The 21942-nt window shown below is 48.0% G+C and overlaps 1 protein-coding gene across 2 annotated transcripts in view; it reads left to right on the top strand.

The window, feature by feature from the left end:
- The first annotated feature begins 8415 nt into the window (after nucleotides 1–8415).
- The window catches only part of xrcc6 (X-ray repair complementing defective repair in Chinese hamster cells 6), a 29151-nt gene continuing 15624 nt past the window's right edge, over nucleotides 8416–21942 (top strand). The window contains exons 1-6 of one of the 2 annotated variants that reach the window (XM_073033743.1): nucleotides 8416–8509; nucleotides 11613–11710; nucleotides 11841–11953; nucleotides 15848–15986; nucleotides 17348–17602; nucleotides 21436–21619. In XM_073033743.1, coding sequence (XP_072889844.1) covers nucleotides 11641–11710; nucleotides 11841–11953; nucleotides 15848–15986; nucleotides 17348–17602; nucleotides 21436–21619 — 761 coding nt within the window. In that variant the 5' untranslated portion in view covers nucleotides 8416–8509; nucleotides 11613–11640. Of the gene's footprint in view, nucleotides 8510–11268; nucleotides 11711–11840; nucleotides 11954–15847; nucleotides 15987–17347; nucleotides 17603–21435; nucleotides 21620–21942 lie in introns of both variants that reach the window. The other variant, XM_073033742.1, reaches the window with a different exon arrangement.

Here is a 21942-nt window from a genome sequence, read left to right as displayed (position 1 = left end):
TGTTGTAAATAAATTTGCATAGTAAAAATAAAGGTGTAGCACCCGCTTAGCCCCCATTCCCGATGGGGTCACGTGAAACCATGGGGGCAGGTGGCGGATGGTCGTACGAGCAGCCGGTGCACATCACAAGTCCTGGTTATGCGACCACTGATACCAGGCAGACAATCTCTGAAGAGTCTTGACAATGACTGGGGTCACCCACTACTTTTTAATGTACATTTTGTATTCTTTTCATACCTCAGTATTTATGTTTTGTATTTTAAAGTATCTATTTCTGACTGAGCAAACTTTGGAACGATAAATCCCTTCAGGATAAACAAAGTTTTATCTTGTAAAGACACTTCCCAGAAGAAGGCAATGAATGGCAAACCATTTTAGTGGGAAAAAATTGCCAAGAACAGTTATGGTCTAATTGCCCGTGTCATGCGACACGGAAATTAATGATGATGATCTAGAGAGTGCAAAGTGAAACAATACCATTGCAGAATAAAGAGTAAAATTACAGAAAAGGTGCAGCGCGGGGAAATGATCAGGTGCAAGATCATAATTGTGAGCCCAGACTCCATCTCGAGTTCAAGGTCTGATCACTGTGGGATAGAATTGGTCCTTGAGCCTGCTGGTCCGTGTTTTCAGGTTTCTGCCCGATGGGAGACGGGGGGAAGATTACTGCAGCAGCGAGAAGTGGAACAGGGTCCTTGACGATGGGGCTGGTTCCCCTGACGTGCCAAGCTCCCTGCGGTTTCTTGCGGTCGGTTGCCGTGCCAAGCCGCCACGCGTCCAGGTGGAACACTTTCTGTGGGTGGGGGCGGAGAGAGAGGGGACGCAGACGGGGGAGGAGGAGCAGGGGACCGCAACTAGTCGGATCGCTCTGTCGAAGGGGCAGTACAATCCTAAAAATAACCGATTGGAGAAACGCACCACGTGACTCGACGGAGAGCTGTCCCAAAGGACCCAAATCTTATTGAATTTTTTGAAGGGGTTACGAGGAAAGTTGACGAGAGTAAAGCAGTGGATGTTGTCTATATGGACTTCAGTAAGGCCTTTGACAAGGTTCCGCATGGAAGGATAGTTAGGAAGGTTCAATCGTTAGGTATTAATATTGAAGTAGTAAAATGGATTCAACAGTGGCTGGATGGGAGATGCCAGAGAGTAGTGGTGGATAACTGTTTGTCAGGTTAGAGGCCGGTGACTTGTGGTGTGCCTCAGGGATCTGTACTGGGTCCAATGTTGTTTGTCATATACATTAGTGATCTGAATGATGGGGTGGTAAATTGGATTAGTAAGTATGCAGATGATACTAAGATAGGTGGCATTGTGGATAATGAAGTAGGTTTTCAAAGTTTGCAGAGAGATTTAGGCCAGTTAGAAGAGTGGGCTGAAAGATGGCAGATGGAGTTTAATGCTGATAAGTGTGAGGTGCTACATTTTGGTAGGAATAATCCAAATAGGACATACATCATAAATGGTAGGGCATTGAAGAATGCAGTAGAACAGAGTGATCTAGGAATAATGGTGCATAGTTCCCCAAAGGTGGAATCTCATGTGGATAGGGTGGTGAAGAAAGCTTTTGGTATGCTGGCCTTTATAAATCAGAGCATTGAGTATAGGAGTTGGGATGTAATGTTAAAATTGTACAAGGCATTGGTGAGGCCAAATTTGGAGTATTGTGTACAGTTCTGGTCACCAAATTATAGGAAAGATATCAACAAAATAGAGAGAGTACAGAGAAGATTTAGTAGAATGTTACCTGGGTTTCAGCACCTAAGTTACAGAGAAAGGTTGAACAAGTTAGGTTTTCATTCTTTGGAGCGTAGAAGGTTGAGGGGGTACCTGATAGAGGTATTTAAAATTATGAGGGGGATAGATAGAGTTGACGTGGATAGGCTTTTTCCATTGAGAGTAGGGGAGATTCAAACAAGAGGATATGAGTTGAGAGTTAGGGGGCAAAAGTTTAAGGGTAACACGAGGGGGAATTTCTTTACTCAGAGAGTGGTAGCCGTGTGGAACGAGCTTCCAGTAGAAGTGGTAGAGGCAGGTTCGGTATTGTCATTTAAAGTAAAATTGGATAGGTATATGAACAGGAAAGGAATGGAGGGTTATGGGCTGAGTGCGGGTCAGTGGGACTAGGTGAGAGTAAGCGTTTGGCACGGACTAAAAGGGCTGAGATGGCCTGTTTGCATGCTGTAATTGTTATATGGTTATAGATCACTGGGTACATCAGCAAAGTCAACATTTCAAGCCAACTGTGGGACAATGGGAATTAATCTTGTATCTACGGTGGAGGGAGGGGCAGAGTTGGGAGATGGGATGGAATGTGAGTTTTACTCAAATTACTATCTGAATGGTGTCAAGTTAGGAAAAGGGGAAGTACAACGAGATCTAGGTGTGCTTGTACATCAGTCACTGAAAGTAAGCATGCAGGTACAGCAGGCAGTGAAGAAAGCTAATGGCATGTTGGCCTTCATAACAAGGGGAGTTGAGTATAGGAGCAAAGAGGTCCTTCTGCAGTTGTACAGGGCCCTGGTGAGACCACACCTGGAGTATTGTGTGCAGTTTTGGTCTCCAAATTTGAGGAAGGACATCCTTGCTATTGAGGGAGTGCAGCGTAGGTTCACGAGGTTGATTCCTGGGATGGTGGGACTGACATATGTTGAAAGATTGGAGCGACTGGGCTTGTATACACTGGAATTTAGAAGGATGAGAGGGGATCTGATTGAAATATATAAGATTATTAAGGGATTGGACACACTGGAGGCAGGAAACATGTTCCCAATGTTGGGGGAGTCCAGAACCAGAGGCCACAGTTTAAGAATAAGGGGTAGGCCATTTAAAACAGAGTTGAGGATAAACTTTTTCACCCAGAGAGTTGTGGATCTATGGAAAGCTCTGCCTCAGAAGGCAGTGGAGGCCAATTCTCTGGATGCTTTCAAGAAAGAGTTAGATAGAGCTCTTAAAGATAATGGAGTCCAGGGATATGGGGAGAAGGCAGGAATGGGATACTGATTGTGGATGATCAGCCATGATCACAGTGAATGGCGGTGCTGGCTCGAAGGGCTGAATGGCCTACCCCTGCACCTGTTGCCTATGGTCAAACTGAAAGATTGCCAAAAACCCGAAGAATGCAGCAATTCTGATCCATTGGTAAAGCGCGCCATCTGCTGGTGAAGAGCAGAACGGCAGGGACGGGAGCCATTCTGACTGAGACCTGGGCACCAGTGGTGGGCAGTGTTACCATTTGCCAGTCCTGGGAAGAGCAAGCTATCCCTGTTCCTACCACTAACCCCCCTGCACACTTGGACACTACAGCCTCAGGGTACCTGACTTCCCTGCCTGTACCCGTTGTCTATAATGGCTCACCTTCGAGTGGTTTGTTTCCCCTCTGGGAGTAGAGGGCATCCCCAACTGACCAGCTGGGCATGTCAACCTGCTCTGAATTTTGCACCTCCTACATTCTGTGCCTCCGTCATCAGTCTCGAACTGCTGCCACTCACTCGCCGACCAGATCACCTCGTCTACCGCTTACCCCCGCTGTCACCCTCATTTTACGTCCTCCTCCTCCCCCACCCTCCCTGCAGTCTCCTTTGTGTCCTTCCCAGTTCCAATGAAGCTTCGCTGACTCAGTCGCTTGTGCGATAGCGTAGCGCTTACCGTGACGCTCTCACAGCTCGGGGTGCCGGAATTTGGAGCTCAGTTCCAGCGTCCTCTGTGAGGGCATTTGTACGTTCTGCCCGCGTGTGCATGGGTTTCCTCCAGGCGCTCCGGTTTCCTCCCACAGTCCAGACAGTGGGTTAATTGGTCATTGCAAGGCCCTTGACAAGGTGCCACACGTGAAGCTGCTTATCAAGTTAAGAGCCCATGGTATTACAGGAAAGTTACGAGCACGGTTAGGGGGTATGGCTCCTAGCATGGCTGGTTGGTAGGACGCAGTGAGTGGACTAAAAAGATCCTCTTCTGGGTGACTGCCAGTGACGAGTGGTGTTCTGCAGAGGTCGGTGTTGGGATTGCTTCTTTTTCTACTGTATATCAATGATTTAGATGATGGAATAGATGGTTTTGTTAACAAGTTTGAAGGTGATACAAAGATTAGTGTTGAGGAAACAGGTAGGCCACAGAAGGATTTAGACAGATTAGGAGAATGGGCAAGAAAGTGGCAAATGAAATACAATGTTGGAAAATGCCTGGTCCTGCACTTTGGTAGAAGAAATAAATGTGCGGACTACTTTCTAAACGGGGAGAAAATCCAAAAATCTTAGATGCAGAGGGGCTTGGAAGTCTTTGTGCAGAACACCCTGAAAGTTACCTTGCAGGTTGAGTTGGTGGTGAAGAAGTTAAATGCAACGTTGGCATTCATTTCAAGAGGTCGAGAATACAAGAGAAGGGATGTGATGCTGAGGCTTTATAAGGCACTGGTGAGGCCTCACCTTGAGTATTGTGAACAGTTTTGGGCTCCTTAACTGAGAAAAGATGTGCTGACATTGGAGAGGGTCCAGAGGAGGTTCACAAGGATGATTCCGGGAATGAAAGGGTTATCATACAAGGAATGTTTGATGGTTCTGGGTCTGTACTCACTGGAATTTAGAAGGATGAAACTTTTCAAACATTGAAAGGCCTAGACAGAGTAACTGTGGAAAGGATGGGTGGGGAGTCTAGGACAGGAGGGCTCAGGATAGTGGGGCATCCGTTTAAAACAGAGATGTGAAGAGATTTCTTTAGCCAGAGGGTGGTGAATCTGTGGAATTTGTTACCACAGGCAGCTGTGGAGGCCAGGTCACTGGGTGTGTTTAAGGCGGAGATTGATCCATTCTTGATTGGCCATGGATCAAAGGTTATGGGGGAAAGGCCGTGGAATGGGGGGGGGGGGGGAGAATCAGCCATGATTGAATGATGCATTTTTCTTGAGCGACTCGCTCTTGGTAACGTGGTCTCCCGGTGCTTTCCGTTTGATGTTGATGGGCTCAGGGATTCTGTTCTCCGTGTATTCGTTAGGCGGACTCCTGATTAGTACTATTCGCGGGGTCCTAGTTTTGAGAATGTTGCGCGTCGCGGTGTCGCTCGGCCGTTGGGATTGTATAAATAAACTCTGATTGCTGTCTCCTCAGGGGAGTCTGCCTTGTCTCTGCGTCTGTGCTCCGACATTGCCAGCGCGCATTGTGACACGGGCTGTTGACCTAAAAGCACAGATAAGCTGCACAAAGGGATTGTGCGGTTGATTAATGAGGCCCGGTTACTCCGGCTTGCTGTCAGGACAGAGACTGAGTAGATTAGCCAGTATTCCCTCGAGCATGGAGCCAATAAAGCATAGAATAGTGCAGCAGCAGAAAAGGCCCTTCAGCCCATTGTGTCTGTGCTGACCACAATGCCAAATGAAATTCATCCCACTTGCCCAGCGAACCGCCTCTTCAAAGTTGCTAACTCGACAGCCTTGCTGTAAAAAACATACTCACGTATTTCCTTTACACTTTCCTCCTCTCACCTTAAATCTATTCGCTCTGGCATTTGACATGTCTACCCAGGAAAAAGACTCTGACTGTCTATCCTGTCTACAGCACAGTGCAGAAGTTTTAGGCACATAGACATAGTTAGGATGCCTAAGACCTTTGCACAGTACTGGAGCGGAGAGCAAGTTCGCAGATCTAGCAGCAGCAAAGGAAGTTGGGAATGGTGAGGGTGGAGCACCCGGGGAGGGGTTGGCTGAGAGGGTTCTAGGGGAGATCGGGGGGTGGAATTGGTGTGGGTGCAGACGCACCCATCCCTGAGACACCAGGCAAGGACATTTGATCCCAAACAATTGGTTTACTGATCAGGTACATATATCGATTATAACCGATGTTTCAATGACAGACTCTGCCATCTGCTTCAGGAATGATGCCTGGGCATGTCTAGTCTGGTGGTATTTATACCCCTACCGTCTATTCCTCCTGATTCCAGACTTAAACACCACTGGACTAGACATGCCCAGGCATCATCCCTGAAGAAGATGACAGTTTGTCGTTGAAGCCTCGGTTATAATCAATGCACGTCCCCGACTGGAAGCCCAAGAAGAGTTGAGAATGTCAGAAACACTCGGATATGGCCCAAGTACAGACAGAGAATGATACTGAAGTGGCCCAACAGTTCACTGACTTTAACGAGAACTGTTGAGGAGTTTAAAGGAAAAGAAAAACAGGATCGTTAACTAAAACACTCAAACTGAAAATTAACGCCAACACTGGGCCGGAACCAATGACAAATTACTAACTGAATACTGCTCCTCTACAGCGTCTGTCGAGAGGGTAGTCCTCTTTCCTGGACAAGGACAGGGGTAAGCAGGGAGCGTAAACTTTGCTGTGCTTTTGGTCAAGTGTCAACAAGACTGGAGCAAAAAGGGAGATGAAATGTCGCGTTAACAGAACTGTACTTAGCTGAAACTTTCCAAGTCACGGGCGCGATTATCGAACCTGTTCCGCAGCCCGCCGGCCCAGGCATGTAGACCCCCACAGCAGAGTCCGTGGCTGTGACAGAGAGGTTTCGGTTAGAGCAATCTGAGCAGTGCAATTGGATAAGTTCAGGTAGTTCCTTAGAATTACGCTGGGGTGCCAGCCATGGCAGTAGGACGCCCCCCCCCCCCCCCCGCAGGATGTGTGGGGTCAATGTTCCCGATGACCTAACCTGTAGAATATGCACTTGGCTGACCTCATTAGGAAATGGAGCTGGAGATGGATGTACTTAGAAATGTCCGGGGAAGCTGAGGCCACTGTTGACAGGAGTTTTAGCGAAGTGGTCACAACTAAGGTGCAGGCAGAAGATAGCTGGTTGACCACAAGGGAAGGTAGTGGGAGCAGGCAGCTTCCCGTGTGGCCATTCCCCTCAGCAACAAATATACCCTTTTGGATACCATGGTGGGGGGGCATGGCATGACCTTGTGGGTGTAGAGCAGCAGCGGGCAGCTCCGTAGCACTGAGGCGCAGTGGGGAAGGGTGGATCCAGGTGGAACAATAGTGACAGGAGACCCGATAGCTCGGGAGGGGGAGTCTGGGCCGGCCGTAGAGTCGTCAGGATGCTGAGCCGCCATCCTAGTTCCAGACTCGAGGGCACCTCAGAGTGCCCGCAGAAAGGGAGGGTGAGCAACGAGAGGTGGTGGTAGGAACGGGGAAGAGGTCCTGCGCAGGGAGTGTATGGAGTCAGAGAGGAGACTGAAATGGACCTCGATCTTAGTTACCTCTGGATCACTCCAGAGGCCAAATGCTGGTCTGGGCAGGAACAGAAAGAAAGGCGAGTGGCTGAGGAACTGGTGCGGGGGCAGTGCTTCAGGTTTTTGGGTCATTGGAGCTCTCTGGGGAAGGGATGCCCTATACAATAGGAACGGGCTATGCCTTAACTGGAGGGGATCTGATATCCTGGCCAAGGGGTTGGCTACTTCCTCTACTGAGTTTGGCAGGGGAATGGGAGCCACAGGTCAAAATATGGATGCACTGGGAAGAAGGTAGATGTCATGCCCAGCAAGAACAGGCAAAGAGCAAGTTTACAGGCACAATAGAACATATTGAAGTGTGCTTATCCTAATACTAGCAATATTTGTTATTTAATTAACAAAATAAACTTTACTCACAATAACAACAATTACAATAAACCAGTTAATACTTTCCACACTGTGCTGTGGGTAATGGTGATGAACTAGTACATGGAACGGTGATACACGAACTGTGTGTGTGTGTGTGTGTGTGTGTGTGTGTGTGAGAGAGAGAGAGACACACATTTTGTCTGTGTAGCTTGAATTTCCAGCATCTGCAGATTTTAGAAACACAGAAAGATAGAACACCTACAGCACAATACAGGCCCTTCGGCCCACAAAGCTGTGCCAAACATGTCCCTACATTTTCTCCTGTTTGTGCATGGGACTATGATGTTGTGGACAGCTGGTTTCGGACATGTGGAGGGGATTTAAAGAACAGGACCATCAGAAGGGACACAAGGATGGCAAAGTTAGCGAACCTTGGATTTTGAGAGAGGTGGTGAATTTAGTCAAGAAGAACAAGTGTATGGGAGGCTAAAATCAAACAGCCTTTTAGAAGCCAGAAAATAACCTGTTTTGTGTACTGTTTTAGCTTATTCTCTGTTTTTGTGTGGTGCATCAGATCTGGAGTAGCAATGACCTCTTTTTCCTTGTGTACTGGAAAATGACAATCTTGAAGCTGTATATGCAAGGAATAGGGGGGTTTGTTTTGTTTTGTTGTGGTCTGTAGGGCCTGTTTCTGTACCACACTATGTTTTCCTTCTAACATTACACACAGACGCTGCTCGACCAACTGAGCAACGTTCCAGTCCCTTTGTAACGACACTACCTCTGCTCTACCAGAGGGGGGCGCATGAGTCCTCCCGTCGTCACCTCACTTCACCCTCCCATCTCCAGAGGGCGCTCTCACCCCGCCCCCTGCGTCCCAAGCCTACGCCTGCGCATCGGGGTTCTCGCGAGACCAGCGGCTCCCGGAAACCAACGGCAGGCGCGACTGCGGATCCGGACCGGAGAGAGGTACATGTAAGCGCGAGTTCGTGAGCGATCCCGGCGCGGGGGACTACGCCGCGGACCTCGGGGACCCTCGGTCAAAATAGACCAGTACTGTAAAATAGAGCGGCAAATGGCAACTTGTCGTTTACTCGGCCTCTGTCATTCATCCATTGTTTGACACCGCCTTCCTTCTGATAGGCCGGCTGCCCGCTATGGCGATTCTGATTGGTTGATTGTTACGTAGTCAGGGGAGAGCGTCTTAAAGGGACCGCGTCCCTGTAACTTGGAAAGTGGTCTGTCCTGCCCCCATTGAAAAGTTATAGTGATTAACCCGATTTTGCTGCACTTAAAAGGGACAGCACGTCAACTTTATGTAATTAAAAACATACCTGGTGCGTAGTTTCAGAACAGCAAAAAACCATTCAGCCCTTCAAGCCGGTGTAGTAAGATCCAGTAGCAATCTGATCATGCCCCTGAATAGGGTCCAAGGAAGCAAATTATGGATTAAAAAGTGTTGACTGGAATAAACAGTATTGTTAATGGTTATTTGATTCACCAGGGATTAATTCCGGCCTTCCTTCCACTGTCTGGCCTCTGTGTGACTCATCGTTGTGGTTGATTTGGGAGCTGCCTGTGCAGTACAGGGACATCAGGGATGGTAGCGTTGCCGGGGATATCCAAATCTCATGACAAATAAAGGGAAAAAAACAGCTTAATTGTAAGTGGTTGAATTCACCAGTCCCCATCACCAATTCAATCACAGTAAACTTGAGTTACAGAGTTCCAGCATTGTCCTGTCACCTCCTCTCTCGAGCTTTAATCTTAGGATCATGACTTTTCCTGAAACTTGCTTAGGAGTTGGACCCCAAGGATGATTCCGCGAAGGAAAAGGTTAACATACGAGGAGCGTTTGATGGCTCTGGGTCTGTAATCGCTGGAATTCAGAAGGAGGAGGGGGAATCTCATTGAAACCTATCGAATGTTGAAAGGCCTAGGCAGAATAGATGTGGAAAGGATGTTTCCCATGGTGGGGGGGGGGGGGGGGGGTCTAGGTCAAGAGTGATGTCTGTTGAAAACAGATGCAGAGAAATTTCTTTAGCCAGAGGGTGGTGAATTTGTGGAATTTGTTACCACAGGCAGCTGTGGAGGCCAGGTCATTGGGTGTATTTAAGGCGGAGATTGATAGGTTCTTGATTGGACACGGCATCAGAGGTTACGGGGAGAAGGCTGGGGAGTGGGGCTGAGGAGGGGAAAAAAAGGATCAGCCATGATTGAATGGGGAAGCAGACTCGATGGGCCAAATGGCCTAATTCTGTTCCTATGTCTTATGGTCTAATCAGGGATTGTAGCTTCTCCCTGCTATTCACCAGGCATCAATCATCCAATATGGTAGAGATTCCTAGGCTTTTTTGCGCCATGGACCCCTATGATTAACCAAGGAGTCTGTGGACCCCAGGTTGGGAACCCCTGCAATATGGATAGTGTTCCAAATTCCTCACTCTGTACAAACCTGGCTCTAGTTTTTAAGATTCTTCCTATTAATGAAGGAAGTTTCAATCTATGTGCCCCATTGCTTCTCCTTAAAACCTTCAGTCAAATTGCCTCTAAAATTAAATTCCTGGAAACGTGAGCCTGGTTTGTGTGATCTGCAGTCAACCAATCATCCTCCTCTCTACCTTCCAAACTCATCTGTCAAAAGGCAGGCATTCAGTGTCCCCTTTATTAGGTACACCTGTATACCTGCTCGTTAGTGTAAATATCTAATTAGCTAATCGTGGCAGCAGCTCAAAGTATTAAAGCATGCGGACATGGTCAAGAGGTTCCGTAGTTCAGCCAAACGTCAGAATGCAGAAGAAATCTGAACTAAGCGATTTTGACCCTGGAGTGATTGTTGGTGCCATACAGAGTGTTTTAAATACCACAGAAACTGCCGATCCCCTGCGATTTTCACGCACGACAATCCCTAGAGTTTACAGGGAACGGCGTGAAGAGCAAAAAAGCATCCAGTGAGTGGCAGTTCTGTGGGCGAAGATGCCTCGTTAGCGAGAGAGGACAGAGGAGAAAGGGCGGACTAGTTCGAGCTGACAGGAAGGCGGCGGTGGCTCAAACAGCCTTGTGTTTCAGCATTGCCCGTGCAGAGGAGCGTCTCTGAACACACAGCCTGTGAAGTGGATGGGCAAGAGCAGCAGAAGACTGCTCCTGTACTTAATAGAGCAGCCACTGTGTGTACCTGCGCAGCGGTCAGCTTACTGAACCAGCAGACGGGATTCTCTGCTGCTAGTCCCAGAGCTCAGTCACTGTGGTAGGGCGGGAAGTTAAACTGTCACTGTCAGAGGGGTTTGGGGGTGAGTTGGTGTATGGAAGTTAGAATGATTGCTGCAGTAGTCAGGTCCGAAGGTGTTAAAGACAGATGAGCAGGAAAGGAGTGGCCTTGCTGTGAGATCGGGGTCAGATAGGTCACGGAGGTCGAAAGCTGTACGGATGTGATCTGGGAACTGGTTGGGCTGAGTCGTTCTCCAGTTTTTGGCAATTTACTTGCAAACGATTCATCACCATACAAAGAGACGTCATCAGTGCGCTGTTAATTGTAGCGTGTCCTCTCAATGCTTGGGCTTTCTGTACTTGCCGATCAGTTGATCGGTCGCCATTTCGGAAACTCATTTGTGACATGGGGAGGGAATCCCGTCGCTGATCAGCTGCGTGGGGAACTTTGTGCGCTGCGGTCTGGAATTTTGCCCGCATCAGCTCATAAGTAGGATCAAAGTCTGCACGTTTGTTTACAGGCCGAGCACCCGGAGGACGCACCACAATCAACAGGGCACTGACGATGTCTCCCTGCGTGGTGACGAAATGTTTGCAAGTAAATGGCCAAGATCGGAGGACAACTCAACCCAACCATCACCAACCCAGTCGCACATATTCCGATTAATTCCGACCTGGGATCTGTCCGGTCTCCTATCCTTGGCAAAGTAACTGTAGAAGTGCAGGAATTGTAGAACCGCAAAGGAGAAGCAAATGGACTTTTTTTGGTGAAACGTTACTCGTTTCTAAGGTGACCCGTTACCGTTGAAGGAGGTAGCCCTGAGCATTTTCGCCGGACTCTCACGGTGCTTCTTCTACCCGACAGGACAGCCAGCGGCTCCCCCTCAGCCGACATGTCGGACTGGCGCTCGCACTATCACAACGAGGACGAGGAGGATCAGGATGAGGCCGAGGAGAACGAAGGTACGTCCCCGCAGTGGCAGACGGCAGCCACGTAGCGGAACAGCTCTTGCGCGCTAGTCAGTGATCTTAGCAACCACCTGAAATGTGCTCAGCGGCCCTAATGACTGCAATGTGTTTGCTGTCCTTTCAGAGGAATTCAAGTTCACGGGAAGGGACAGTATAATCTTCCTCATCGATGCCTCGGAAAGTATGTTTGAAAAGGACGGTGAAACAAACATTTCGCCGTTTGGTATGACCATTCAGGTGAGGGGGGTGCTTGTGGTGCTCTCTGTCTGCCCCTTCGACTTTCCTGGATATAGAAACACGAATCCAAAGGGCGGGAGCTGAAGCGGGACGAATGTGAACTTTATTCTGGTGTACCCCACTGGTTAGCTGTGGTATCTCTTGAGTAAACCGTCCCAATGTCTGTAGCACGTGAGCCGTTAGTGCAACAGTGAGGGATGACTAGGCGCAGGGGACAGAGCAGTGTCTAGGAGCGCTGTCTTTCTGTAATAAGATTCATTGACCCATGACAAGCAAGACTGGGTCTCGTGGCATAAATCTGCAGATGCTGGAAATCCAAGCAACACACACAAAATGCTGGAGGGGTTCAGCAGGCCGGGCATCATCTGTGGGAAAGGGTAAACAGTCGAGGCTTTGGGCCGAGACCTTTAATCAGGGCTGGAAAAAAGGATGACAAGTCAGGGCAAGAAGCTGGGGGGCGGGGGGGAAGAGGAAGAAGCACAGGGTGGTAGGTGAAAACGGGAGAGGAGGGGAGGGGTGAAGTAAAGAGCTGGGAAGTTGGCGAAAGAGATAAAGGGCTGGAGAAGGGGGAATCAGGCAGAAGACCATGGAAGAAAGGAAAGGGGGAGGAGCACTGTAGGAAGGCCATGGGCAGGTAAGGAGATGAGGTGAGAGAAACGGGAATGGTGAAGCAGGGGGCAATTTAACTGGAAATTTGAGAAATCGATGTTCATGCCATCTGGTTGGAGGCTACCCAGATGGAATATAAAGTGCTGCTTCTCCAACACATGGCATACCCTGTGCCTCTGACCTGATACCTTGTCAAGCAGGTGCACTCTCAGCTGCCCTTCCACCGTGTCAAACAGGTAGATCACTGGAGGGCGGAGAGAGGTGAAGATATTTTAGCGTGTTACGGTGACGTATTAACAATATGGACGTGCTCAAGACCAGGGGTTCCTAACCTTCGTTCTGCCATGGACCGATACCGTTAAGCAAGGGGCCCGTGGACTCTAGATTGGGGATCCCTGCTCTAGGGGAATCAACGTCCTAAAGGTGCATTTGGTTGGTTAACTGGCCGCTGTAAATTTCTGTTAGGTTGTGGATGAGTGGTAGAATTTGGAGGAATTGTTAGGGGGAAAAATAGGGAGAATAAAGTGGGTTAGTATTGGTTTAGAATACATAGGTGATCGACGGTCGGCGCAGACTCAGTGGGCTGAAGGGCCTGGGTCACTGCTAGATAATTCTACCAGAACTCTGGGACAGGAACCTCAATGGAGGAAAGTTTGTGTCTGAGCAATATAAACCTTTCGGATCCATCGTAACTCAATTCTGGTGCGGCGTTTGGTGTGCTGACCGACCTCACTTGGGATTGTAGTGGTAGGGTGTGGGGTAGTGTGATAGTGTGAAGCTGTGCGAATGAGATGGAGGGGGCTGCTTTGTAATACCTGACCCAACATGAAAAGATTTCATCCTTTCACCTTGATGTGCATAGAACATAACGGTGGGGTAGTGGTTAGCACAACGGTTTACAGTCCCAGCAACCCGGGTTCAATTCCCACCGCTGCCCGTAAGGGTTTGTTCCTGAGCACGTGGGTTTCCCCCGGGTGCTTCAGTTTCCTCCTGCAGTCCAAAGACGCACCGATTGATAGGTTAATCGGTTATTGTAAATTGTCCCGGGACAGTTGGAGCTTGGGGCTTCACAGCTCAAAGGGCCTATTCCATGCTGTATCTCCATAAAATAAAAATAAATATTTTTAAAAATGACGAGTTATTTAAAAAATAACAGCTGGATTCTTAAATCCTTACTCACGCGTTCACAGATCACTTTCCTGAAGCAAAATGGTTACATTACCCAACCATCAAACCAGAAGTCAGGGCTCATCCAGAAATCTGTGTTCCAATCCCACCACGGAATTTTATTTTACTGATCTGGCATTTAAAATGAAGTAACCACAGAAACTTCCATAAAATCCAGCCGGTTCATAGTGTCATCGCTGAGTCTGGTATCTCTCCAGACCCACTGTTTCTGGCCAGTGACCCAGACCTGGTGGGTTAAAAAGGAGATGAGCAAAAGATGCTGGTTTTACCAGCAATGTCTCGTCCCAGAACAGAAACAACATCTCTTTGGTGTGACAGATGGGCAGAGCTACAACAGTGAAGGTGCATTTAGTTGAAGGGCGCTGTGTCTTTAAATAGCTTATTACCAATTAGGCTTATCGTCCTTATTCCTGGAGAAGCACTTAATCTTGCAGGTAGCCATTCGGGATGGTAGCGGAGATGTAGGTGTACATGGGGAATTAGGGAAGGGGGGGCCCAATGTTCAGGGCATTTTTAAATCCTCAAAGTTAGTTGATCATAGCTCCCTTCCCATTCGCTGTAACACAGCTAAGATAGAACAGTACTGAAGTATAAACTGGAAGTGCAGACAATGGCAAATTTGTGCCTAATGTGCATCCATCTAGGCTACTGATGCAAAAATAATGAATGGTTGACATGGAGATATTTGAGCTGACACAGTTGCTATTCTCACAAGAAGCAGTCTGTCGCCTTTTAATTTCCTTAGACCCAGTTTACAATGAAAACATGTCGCCTTGATTCCGGAGATGAGGGGATTAGACTATGAAGAGAGATTGCGTCGCCTCGGGCTGTGCTCGCTGGGCTTCAGAAGGATGAGAGGAGATCTTATAGAAGCATATAAAATTATGAAAGGGGTGGATAAGATGGAGGCAGGAAAGTTGTTTCCACTGGTTGGCGAGGCTAGAACTAGGGGATGTAGCCTCAAGATTCAGGGGAGTGGATTTAGGACGGAGATGAGGAGGAAGTGCTTTTCCCAGAGGGTGGTGAATCTGTGGAATTCTCTGCCCAATGAAGCAGTGGAGGCTTCTTCACTAAATATATTTAAGACAAGGTTGGGTAGATTTTTGCATAGTAGGGGGATTAAGGGTTATGGGGGAAAGGCAGGTGGGTGTAGATAAGACTATGGTCAGATCAGCCGTGATCTTATTCAACGGCGGAGCAGGCTCGACAGGCCAGATGGCCGACTCCTGCTCCTATTTCTTAAGTTATTATGTTCTTATAAAAGAGCAGCTCCCGCAGCAGATTGATGCTTCCTGCGGTTGACACGAGAGACGCAAGCCTGCACGCATTCACCCTCTGACCAGCGGGGTCAGGACACGGGGTGAATGCAAGCAGGCTTTTCCCCCTCAGGTTGGCTGAGACTACAACTAGGTTTAGGGTGAAAGGTGAAAAATTTAGGAGAATCTGAGGGAAAACTTCTTCACTCGGAAGGTGGTGCTGGGTGCGGAGCGAGCCGCCAGCGGAAGTGGTCATTTGTAACATTTAAGAGAAATTTGGGTGGGTGCAGGGATGGGAGGGTTATCGGGGGGGGGAGGGGATGGTCTGGGCAATGCCAGATGGGACGAGGCAAAATATCAGATCGGCACGGACTAGATGTGTCGGACGGCCTGGTTCTGAGCTACAGTTACTCTATGACAATGACTCTGTGGTGTGTTATTTTAGCCTAGTGGTGGAGTCCTGAACAAGGGGGAGTAACCTTAAAATCAGAGCTAGGCAGGCCGGGGTGATGACAGACAAGAACCCTGATGGCTGGTGGGGCTAGGACAGTTGAGAGGTTGGAACAAACAGTGGCAGGATGAAGTTAAAATACAGATCTGACTTTTTGTTACAAAGTGATAGAACACGCTGGAAGGGATGAATGGCCTCTTTCCATTCCTACCAAGCTGCTCTTGGGGGCATTTTGTACAAGTTACAATCTAACATTGGACGGTTTATTCTAAGAGTTGCCACAGACAGCAGGAGTGATCTCTTTCCAGTTGTGATCCAGGCACTTCCTCGATACACTAACTGCACTGAGTGGTTGTTGTTGATGATTGATTTGACCCTGTCTGCCTGCAGTGTGTTCACAAAGTTTACACCAGCAAAATCATCAGCAGTGAACGTGACCTCCTGGCCGTTGTCTTCTTCGGGACTCGAGAGCACAAGAACTCCGTTGACTTCAAGCATGTTTACGTGCTGCATGACCTGGACACTCCAGGTAGGTTTACCCATCAGGTCAGTGTGAACTCGGGTATGGGGCATCTCCCTGCTGCGTAAATCAGTCCAATGCAAGATCCCACAAATAAAACAGCAATTACACCTAAGTCTACTCATGTTAGTTGAGGGATAGGAGTCTGCATTGGCTGTAAAAAGAGCGTAAGCCTACAGCAGGAGCAGAATGAGGCCATTCAGCCCATCAAGTCTGCTCCACCATTTCAACATGGCTGATTTATTATCCTTCCCTTCCCCAGTCTCCTGCCTTCTTCTCCTAACCTTACTAGGAATGTGGTAGGACCCTGGAAAATATGCACCACATCCCATAACTCCAGAGTCTCCTCTTAAAGAGAAATTTGTCAGCAAGTACGTTTGTACTGAAGATGACAATCTCAAGCCTGGCAAAAACCCACTGCCAACCGGGCAGCAGTGATCTCTACCATCCTACTGGGATTTGGGATTTGGACGTCACACACCAAATGCCTCAAAGCACTGGAAAGGTACTTCCAAATCTGCTGGCAGGGTAAGTGTCCTGGGTGTCCTCTCCCAGGACAACACCCTCAGCACTGAAGGCCTCGTAACACTCTGATGGTTTCGTTGATCAGGCCGTGTTCATATGCACGACTCCCTAAGCTCTGCAATGGGGTGAAGTTACCCAGTGGAACAAGGAAAAAACAAGCTGGATGTTCTCAAAACCCCTTGGGGGGGGGGGGGGAGGGCAATTATGACATCTCCAGTAACTCCAAGTAGAGCAGGAGCATTGGGATGACATGGAGATCCTGGTGTCCATGTGTTCGGAGTACGACAACACCTCGTCTTAACTGTGAAGGAGTGCTCAGCCTGCTTGTCGAGCACCTCCTGCCTGATCTGGGAAGATCTGTGCGCCTCACATTGGTGCCCTACCTCAGACTGGAGTGGGAATGTCACCCTCAATCCCAGGTGACTGTGGACAAAGAACACAAATAGCTTGGCAGAGTGTGGAATGAACGATTGGGATGAAGATGCCGGGAAGTACAATGTTTGATTGCTCTAGCCAGGAGGTGGTATATGGAGAAAGTTTGGGAAACCTCAGAGATACAAGAGACTGTACATCTGGAGCAATACGCAGTCTACGGGAGGAACTCAGTGAGTCAAGCAGCATCTATGGAGGGAGAGGAATTGTGTTTCGATCTAACACCCTAACAGAAGCTGCTCGGTCCGATGAGTTCCTCCAGCAGATTGCACGTTGTCTCTGGACTCGTTATCCCAAATCCCCGGCTGTATTGTATTTCATAACCGAGTAACCTACTTTCAGTACCGTAAACCGTTTCCTGGTGTGGTACCCCAGACCGATGTTACAAAGAGTCTGCCTCTCTCTGGACACAGGTGCTAAGCGAGTGCTGGAACTGGACAAGTACCAAGAGGAGAAAGGCAACAAGCTCTTCAAGAGTGAGTTGGGCCACAGCGGAGACGTCTCGCTGAGTGATGCCCTGTGGGTCTGCTCCAACCTCTTCAGTGACGTCAGGCTTAAGCTGAGCCACAAGCGCATCATGCTGTTTACTAACGATGACGACCCTCATGCTGCTGACAACTCCAAAGCACGCATGGCCAGGACCAAGGCCAGTGACCTCCGAGAGACAGGTGGGTGGGCTACCGTTACTGAACCCGAGTCAGAATCGGGTTTAGTATCACCGGCATGTGTCATTGAATCTGTTGTTATGCAGCAGCAGTACCTAATAAAGACTGTACATTACAGTAAGAAATGTATATGTATACTAAAAAGTTAAATTTAAATTAAATAGTGCAAAAGGAGAAAAAAAGTAGTGAGATAGTGTTCATGGGTTCAACGTCCATTCAGAAATCAGATGGCAGAGGGGAAGAAGCTGTTCCTGAATCGTTGGGTGTGTGTCTTCAGGCTCCTGTGCCTCCTTCCTGATGTTAACAATGAGCAGGGGGCTTGACCTGGGTGATGAGGGTCTCTAATGACGGATGCCGTCTTTCTGAGGCATCACTGTTTGACGATGTCCTGGACACTGGGGAGGTTCGTGCCCATGATGGAGCTGATTGAGTTTATAACTTTCTGCGGCTTTTTCCGATCCTGTGCAGTGGCCCCTCCATACCCGACAGGGAAGCAACCAGTTAGAATGCTCTCCTTAGTACATATGTAGAGATTCAGAAGTGTCTTCGGTGACGTACAATCCTCCTGAAACTCCTAAAGAAACGTAGTCGCTGTCATAACTTTGTAACTGCATCGATATGTTTAAACTGAATTGTAACTATATCAATATGCTGGGCCCAGAATAGATCCTCAGAACTTGAAATTGCTCACTCTCTCCACTTCTGATCCCTTGAGGAGAACTGGTGTGTGTTCCCTCCTCTTAACCTCTGAAGTCCACTATCAATTCTTCGGTCTTACCGGTAACGAGCGCAAGGTTGTTGCTGCAACACCACTCAACCAGCTGATCTACCTCACTCCTGTACGCCTTCTGGTTGCCAACTGAAATTCTGCCAACAATAGTTGTGTCGTTAGCAAGTTTAAAGATGGCATATGAGCCGTGCCTAGATACAGAGTCATGGGTGTAACACTGGGAGCCAGTGTTGGGACTGAATCAGTGATGTGTATGTGATAGTATTTCTCTGCCACTGGACCACACAGTTGTACAGTAAGCACACTGTACAGTGTTACATAGCATTAGTCATAGGGTATGGAACCAGGTCCTTCAACCCAGCTCATCCATGACCGTGACACCCACTAAGCTGGTTCTATTCACCAGTGTTTAACCAAGATCTCCCTAAATCCCTCCTATCCATGTACTTATCCACATCTTCTGAGTGACACTATTTTGCCTTCCTCGATCACTTCTGATAGGTCATCATCACCCTCTGCGTGGAGAAGTTATCTCTGGGCTCCATTTGAAACTCTTCACCTCTCTAAACCTATGCCCTCCAGTTTGCAGTTCCCCTTCCCCAATATTTATACAGTAGTGCTTAGCACAATATTGCAAAGCACAGTAAGGCAGTGTCACTGAGTTACACAAAGAAGAATCAGGATTCTTGTCCAGAATTTTGCTGAGAAGAATTAGGTTTAACTAATGAGTAGATGGGGAGATAAAGGAACGGGGTTTAACAGAGCTTCAAGATCAAGTTTATTGTCCTGGGTATACATACATAGGGTATAAATACAATGAAAATTGGCTTTTTATATCAGGAACACAGTACATTGCAGACGTGACAAGTGAAGTTAACATAAACTTATTGAGGCCTCCGTTGCTCTGGCTCGACCGTGCCTGTACGATATCGAGAGCAAACTGTTGCCCACGTAGCAAGCTCCCCCTCTCCACGCATCTGATAAATCCAAAGGAATGGCAGTGATTGATACAGCGCTGTACAAGCAGTTTCACAGGAGTTCCCAGTCAGCATTGAACTCAGCTTTAGGGACTCCTGCTCCAGACTTTTTCTTCTGTGTTTACTCCCAAAGCCTTCCCCAATGAGTGGGTAAGGCTTGAGAGGTTTGAGATCAGAGATTTCCTTCTCCTAGATGAGCCCCCAGCCTCAACTGACGAGTCCTGTCTGCCTGAAGTGACTGGTTTTAAGGTGCCAGTAACCCACCTTTGCCCCTTCTCCTGTCAGTAGAAATGATTCCACCGGGCTTGGTAGCTAGGCCACACATAAAAGCCAGGAGCAACACGAGTGAATCTGCAGAACTCAGCAGGCCAGACAGCATCTATGGGAGGAGGTAGTGACGACGTTTCTTCCTTCTCCATAGATGCTGTCTGGCCTGCTGAGTTCTGCCAGCATTTTGTGCTTTCATAAAAGCCAGGAACTGGAGTTGTCGTTAGACTCTATTTGAGTTGTATGCCATTGGGAGCATTTAATAGGTAGCGGGAGCTTATCTCCACTAACTCCCCCAGCGGTAACAACCTTAAGGAAACAACATAAAATTAAATTAACATAAATTACAGACAATTTGCACAACAATATAAAAAATAATATTAGTGCAAGTTGGGAGAGAGAAAGTCTGAAGTAGAATTGGGCTTTTTAATGTCGTTTCAAGAACCTGATGGCAGTGAGGAAGAAGTTGTTGAACCTTGAGGTATGTGTCTTCAGTCGCCTGTTCCTACCCCCGATGATAAATGTCACCTTCATGAGACAGTAGATGATGATGGGGAGACCTGTACCCATTAAACATTTACAAACTTTTAATCATTCGTGTCTGGGACGACGAGTGGTCCTGTTACCACCAAACTCCAGTGATTCCTTCTCACACCAGGGGAATGCCATTGAGTCAGACAGTTCAGCAAGGCCCTTCAGCCCATTGTATTTGTCCCTGCTACCAACCACCCATTGGCACCAATCCTACACTATCCATTGTACTCTTTCCACACTCCCACCAACTCTCTCCACTCTCTCTTCCCTGTAACCTTTTGCAGTCCTGTGCGTTGGAGCTCGCACCCCTGGCTGTGATGCAATGTCACAAAGCCTGGGGACAAGTCAGCTGAAAATATGGCCATCAGTAGGGGACCACTGAAGACTAGTGTGGCTGTGGAGGGCAAGTTTAGATCAGTAAACACAAAGTACACTGCAGATGCTGTGGTCAAATCAAGACGTGCAAATAAGCTGGATGAACTCAGCAGGTCGGCCAGCATCCGTTGAAAGAAGCAGTCAATGTTTCGGGTGGAGACCCTTCGTTCAGGACGTTTAGATCAGTGCAGGGATACAATCTTATGTCGTGTACACAGACAGTGCATTGAAGCAGTCCCCTGTTGTACCTTAGGGTTGCAGAGGCTGGAAGAACTCAAGGCTTTGGGGTGGAGGGGGTGGGTTTGAGAGTCTGCATCTATTTGATAATTGTGTATCGCATTAAGGCATGTATAGACCCAGACAGCATGCTATTCCTAGAGGAGGAGCGTCGTTAAGCACAATGCTTCAGCTGCCTAGATTCACAGAGGAAACTGGTCCAGAAAGCTTGCCTTCATCACTCTGAGTGCTAGATGTCATGTTGCAGCGATACAAGTCATTGTTGAGACCACATTTGGAGTGTGTGCATCCAAGCTATAGGAAAGATATCATTAAGCTGGAAAGCAAGTAGAAAAGACTTATGAGGATGCTACTAGACCTGGAAGACTTCAGTTGTAAGGAGAAGACAGATAGACTGGACGTTCCTTCCTGGAGTGAAGGAGGCCAAGGAGTGACCTTGCAGAGGTTTATAAAATCATGAGGGGGCATACTTGAGGTAAACGTTTATAGATATACAATGGAGAGTATTCTAACTGTGAAATGGGAACATCTCTCTTTCCCTCGGCTTTTGGTGAGTGGCAAACGATTCAAAAGGGAAGTTGTTGGGAGAGAAGTTTTATAAGAATCTGGAAGGAGATGGTGAGAAACTGCTGATCTCTTTCCACATTTTATAAACAGAGCTGGCAGTAGTAGCTTTTAATTGCTGTTGTGAATGGATTTTCTGTGTCCCTGTTCAGGTATTATCCTTGACCTGATGCACCTGAAGAAGGCTGGTGGGTTTGACATCTCTCTCTTCTACCGCGACATTGTGAGCCTGTCGGAGGATGACGAGCTGGGCCTGCAGGTCAAGGAATCAGCCAAACTGGATGACCTCCTTCAGAAAGTCAGGGCCAAGGCCCACAAGAAAAGAGCGATCACCAGGTCCGCCATCACAAGATTAGCATCTTTTGGTTCCTAAAACATTTAACGAATCATAGAAAACAACAGCACAGAAACAGGCCCTTTGGCCCATCTCATCTGTGCTGAACCATTAATCTGCCTAGACCCATTGACCTGCACCCAGACCAAAGCCCCCTCCCATCCGTGTAACTATTCCAAATCGCTCTTAAATGTTGAAATTGACCCAGCTTCCACCACTTGTGTTAGCAGATCGTTCCACCTCTCACCAACCTCGAAATGAAGTTCCCCTTCATGTGGCCCTTTAAAATGTCACTTTTCACCCTTAACCCATGACTTCTATTTGT

This window comes from Hemitrygon akajei, chromosome 31 (assembly GCF_048418815.1).
Source record: "Hemitrygon akajei chromosome 31, sHemAka1.3, whole genome shotgun sequence".
Classification (NCBI taxonomy): domain Eukaryota; kingdom Metazoa; phylum Chordata; class Chondrichthyes; order Myliobatiformes; family Dasyatidae; genus Hemitrygon; species Hemitrygon akajei.
This window is presented reverse-complemented; position numbering and strand designations above follow the sequence as displayed.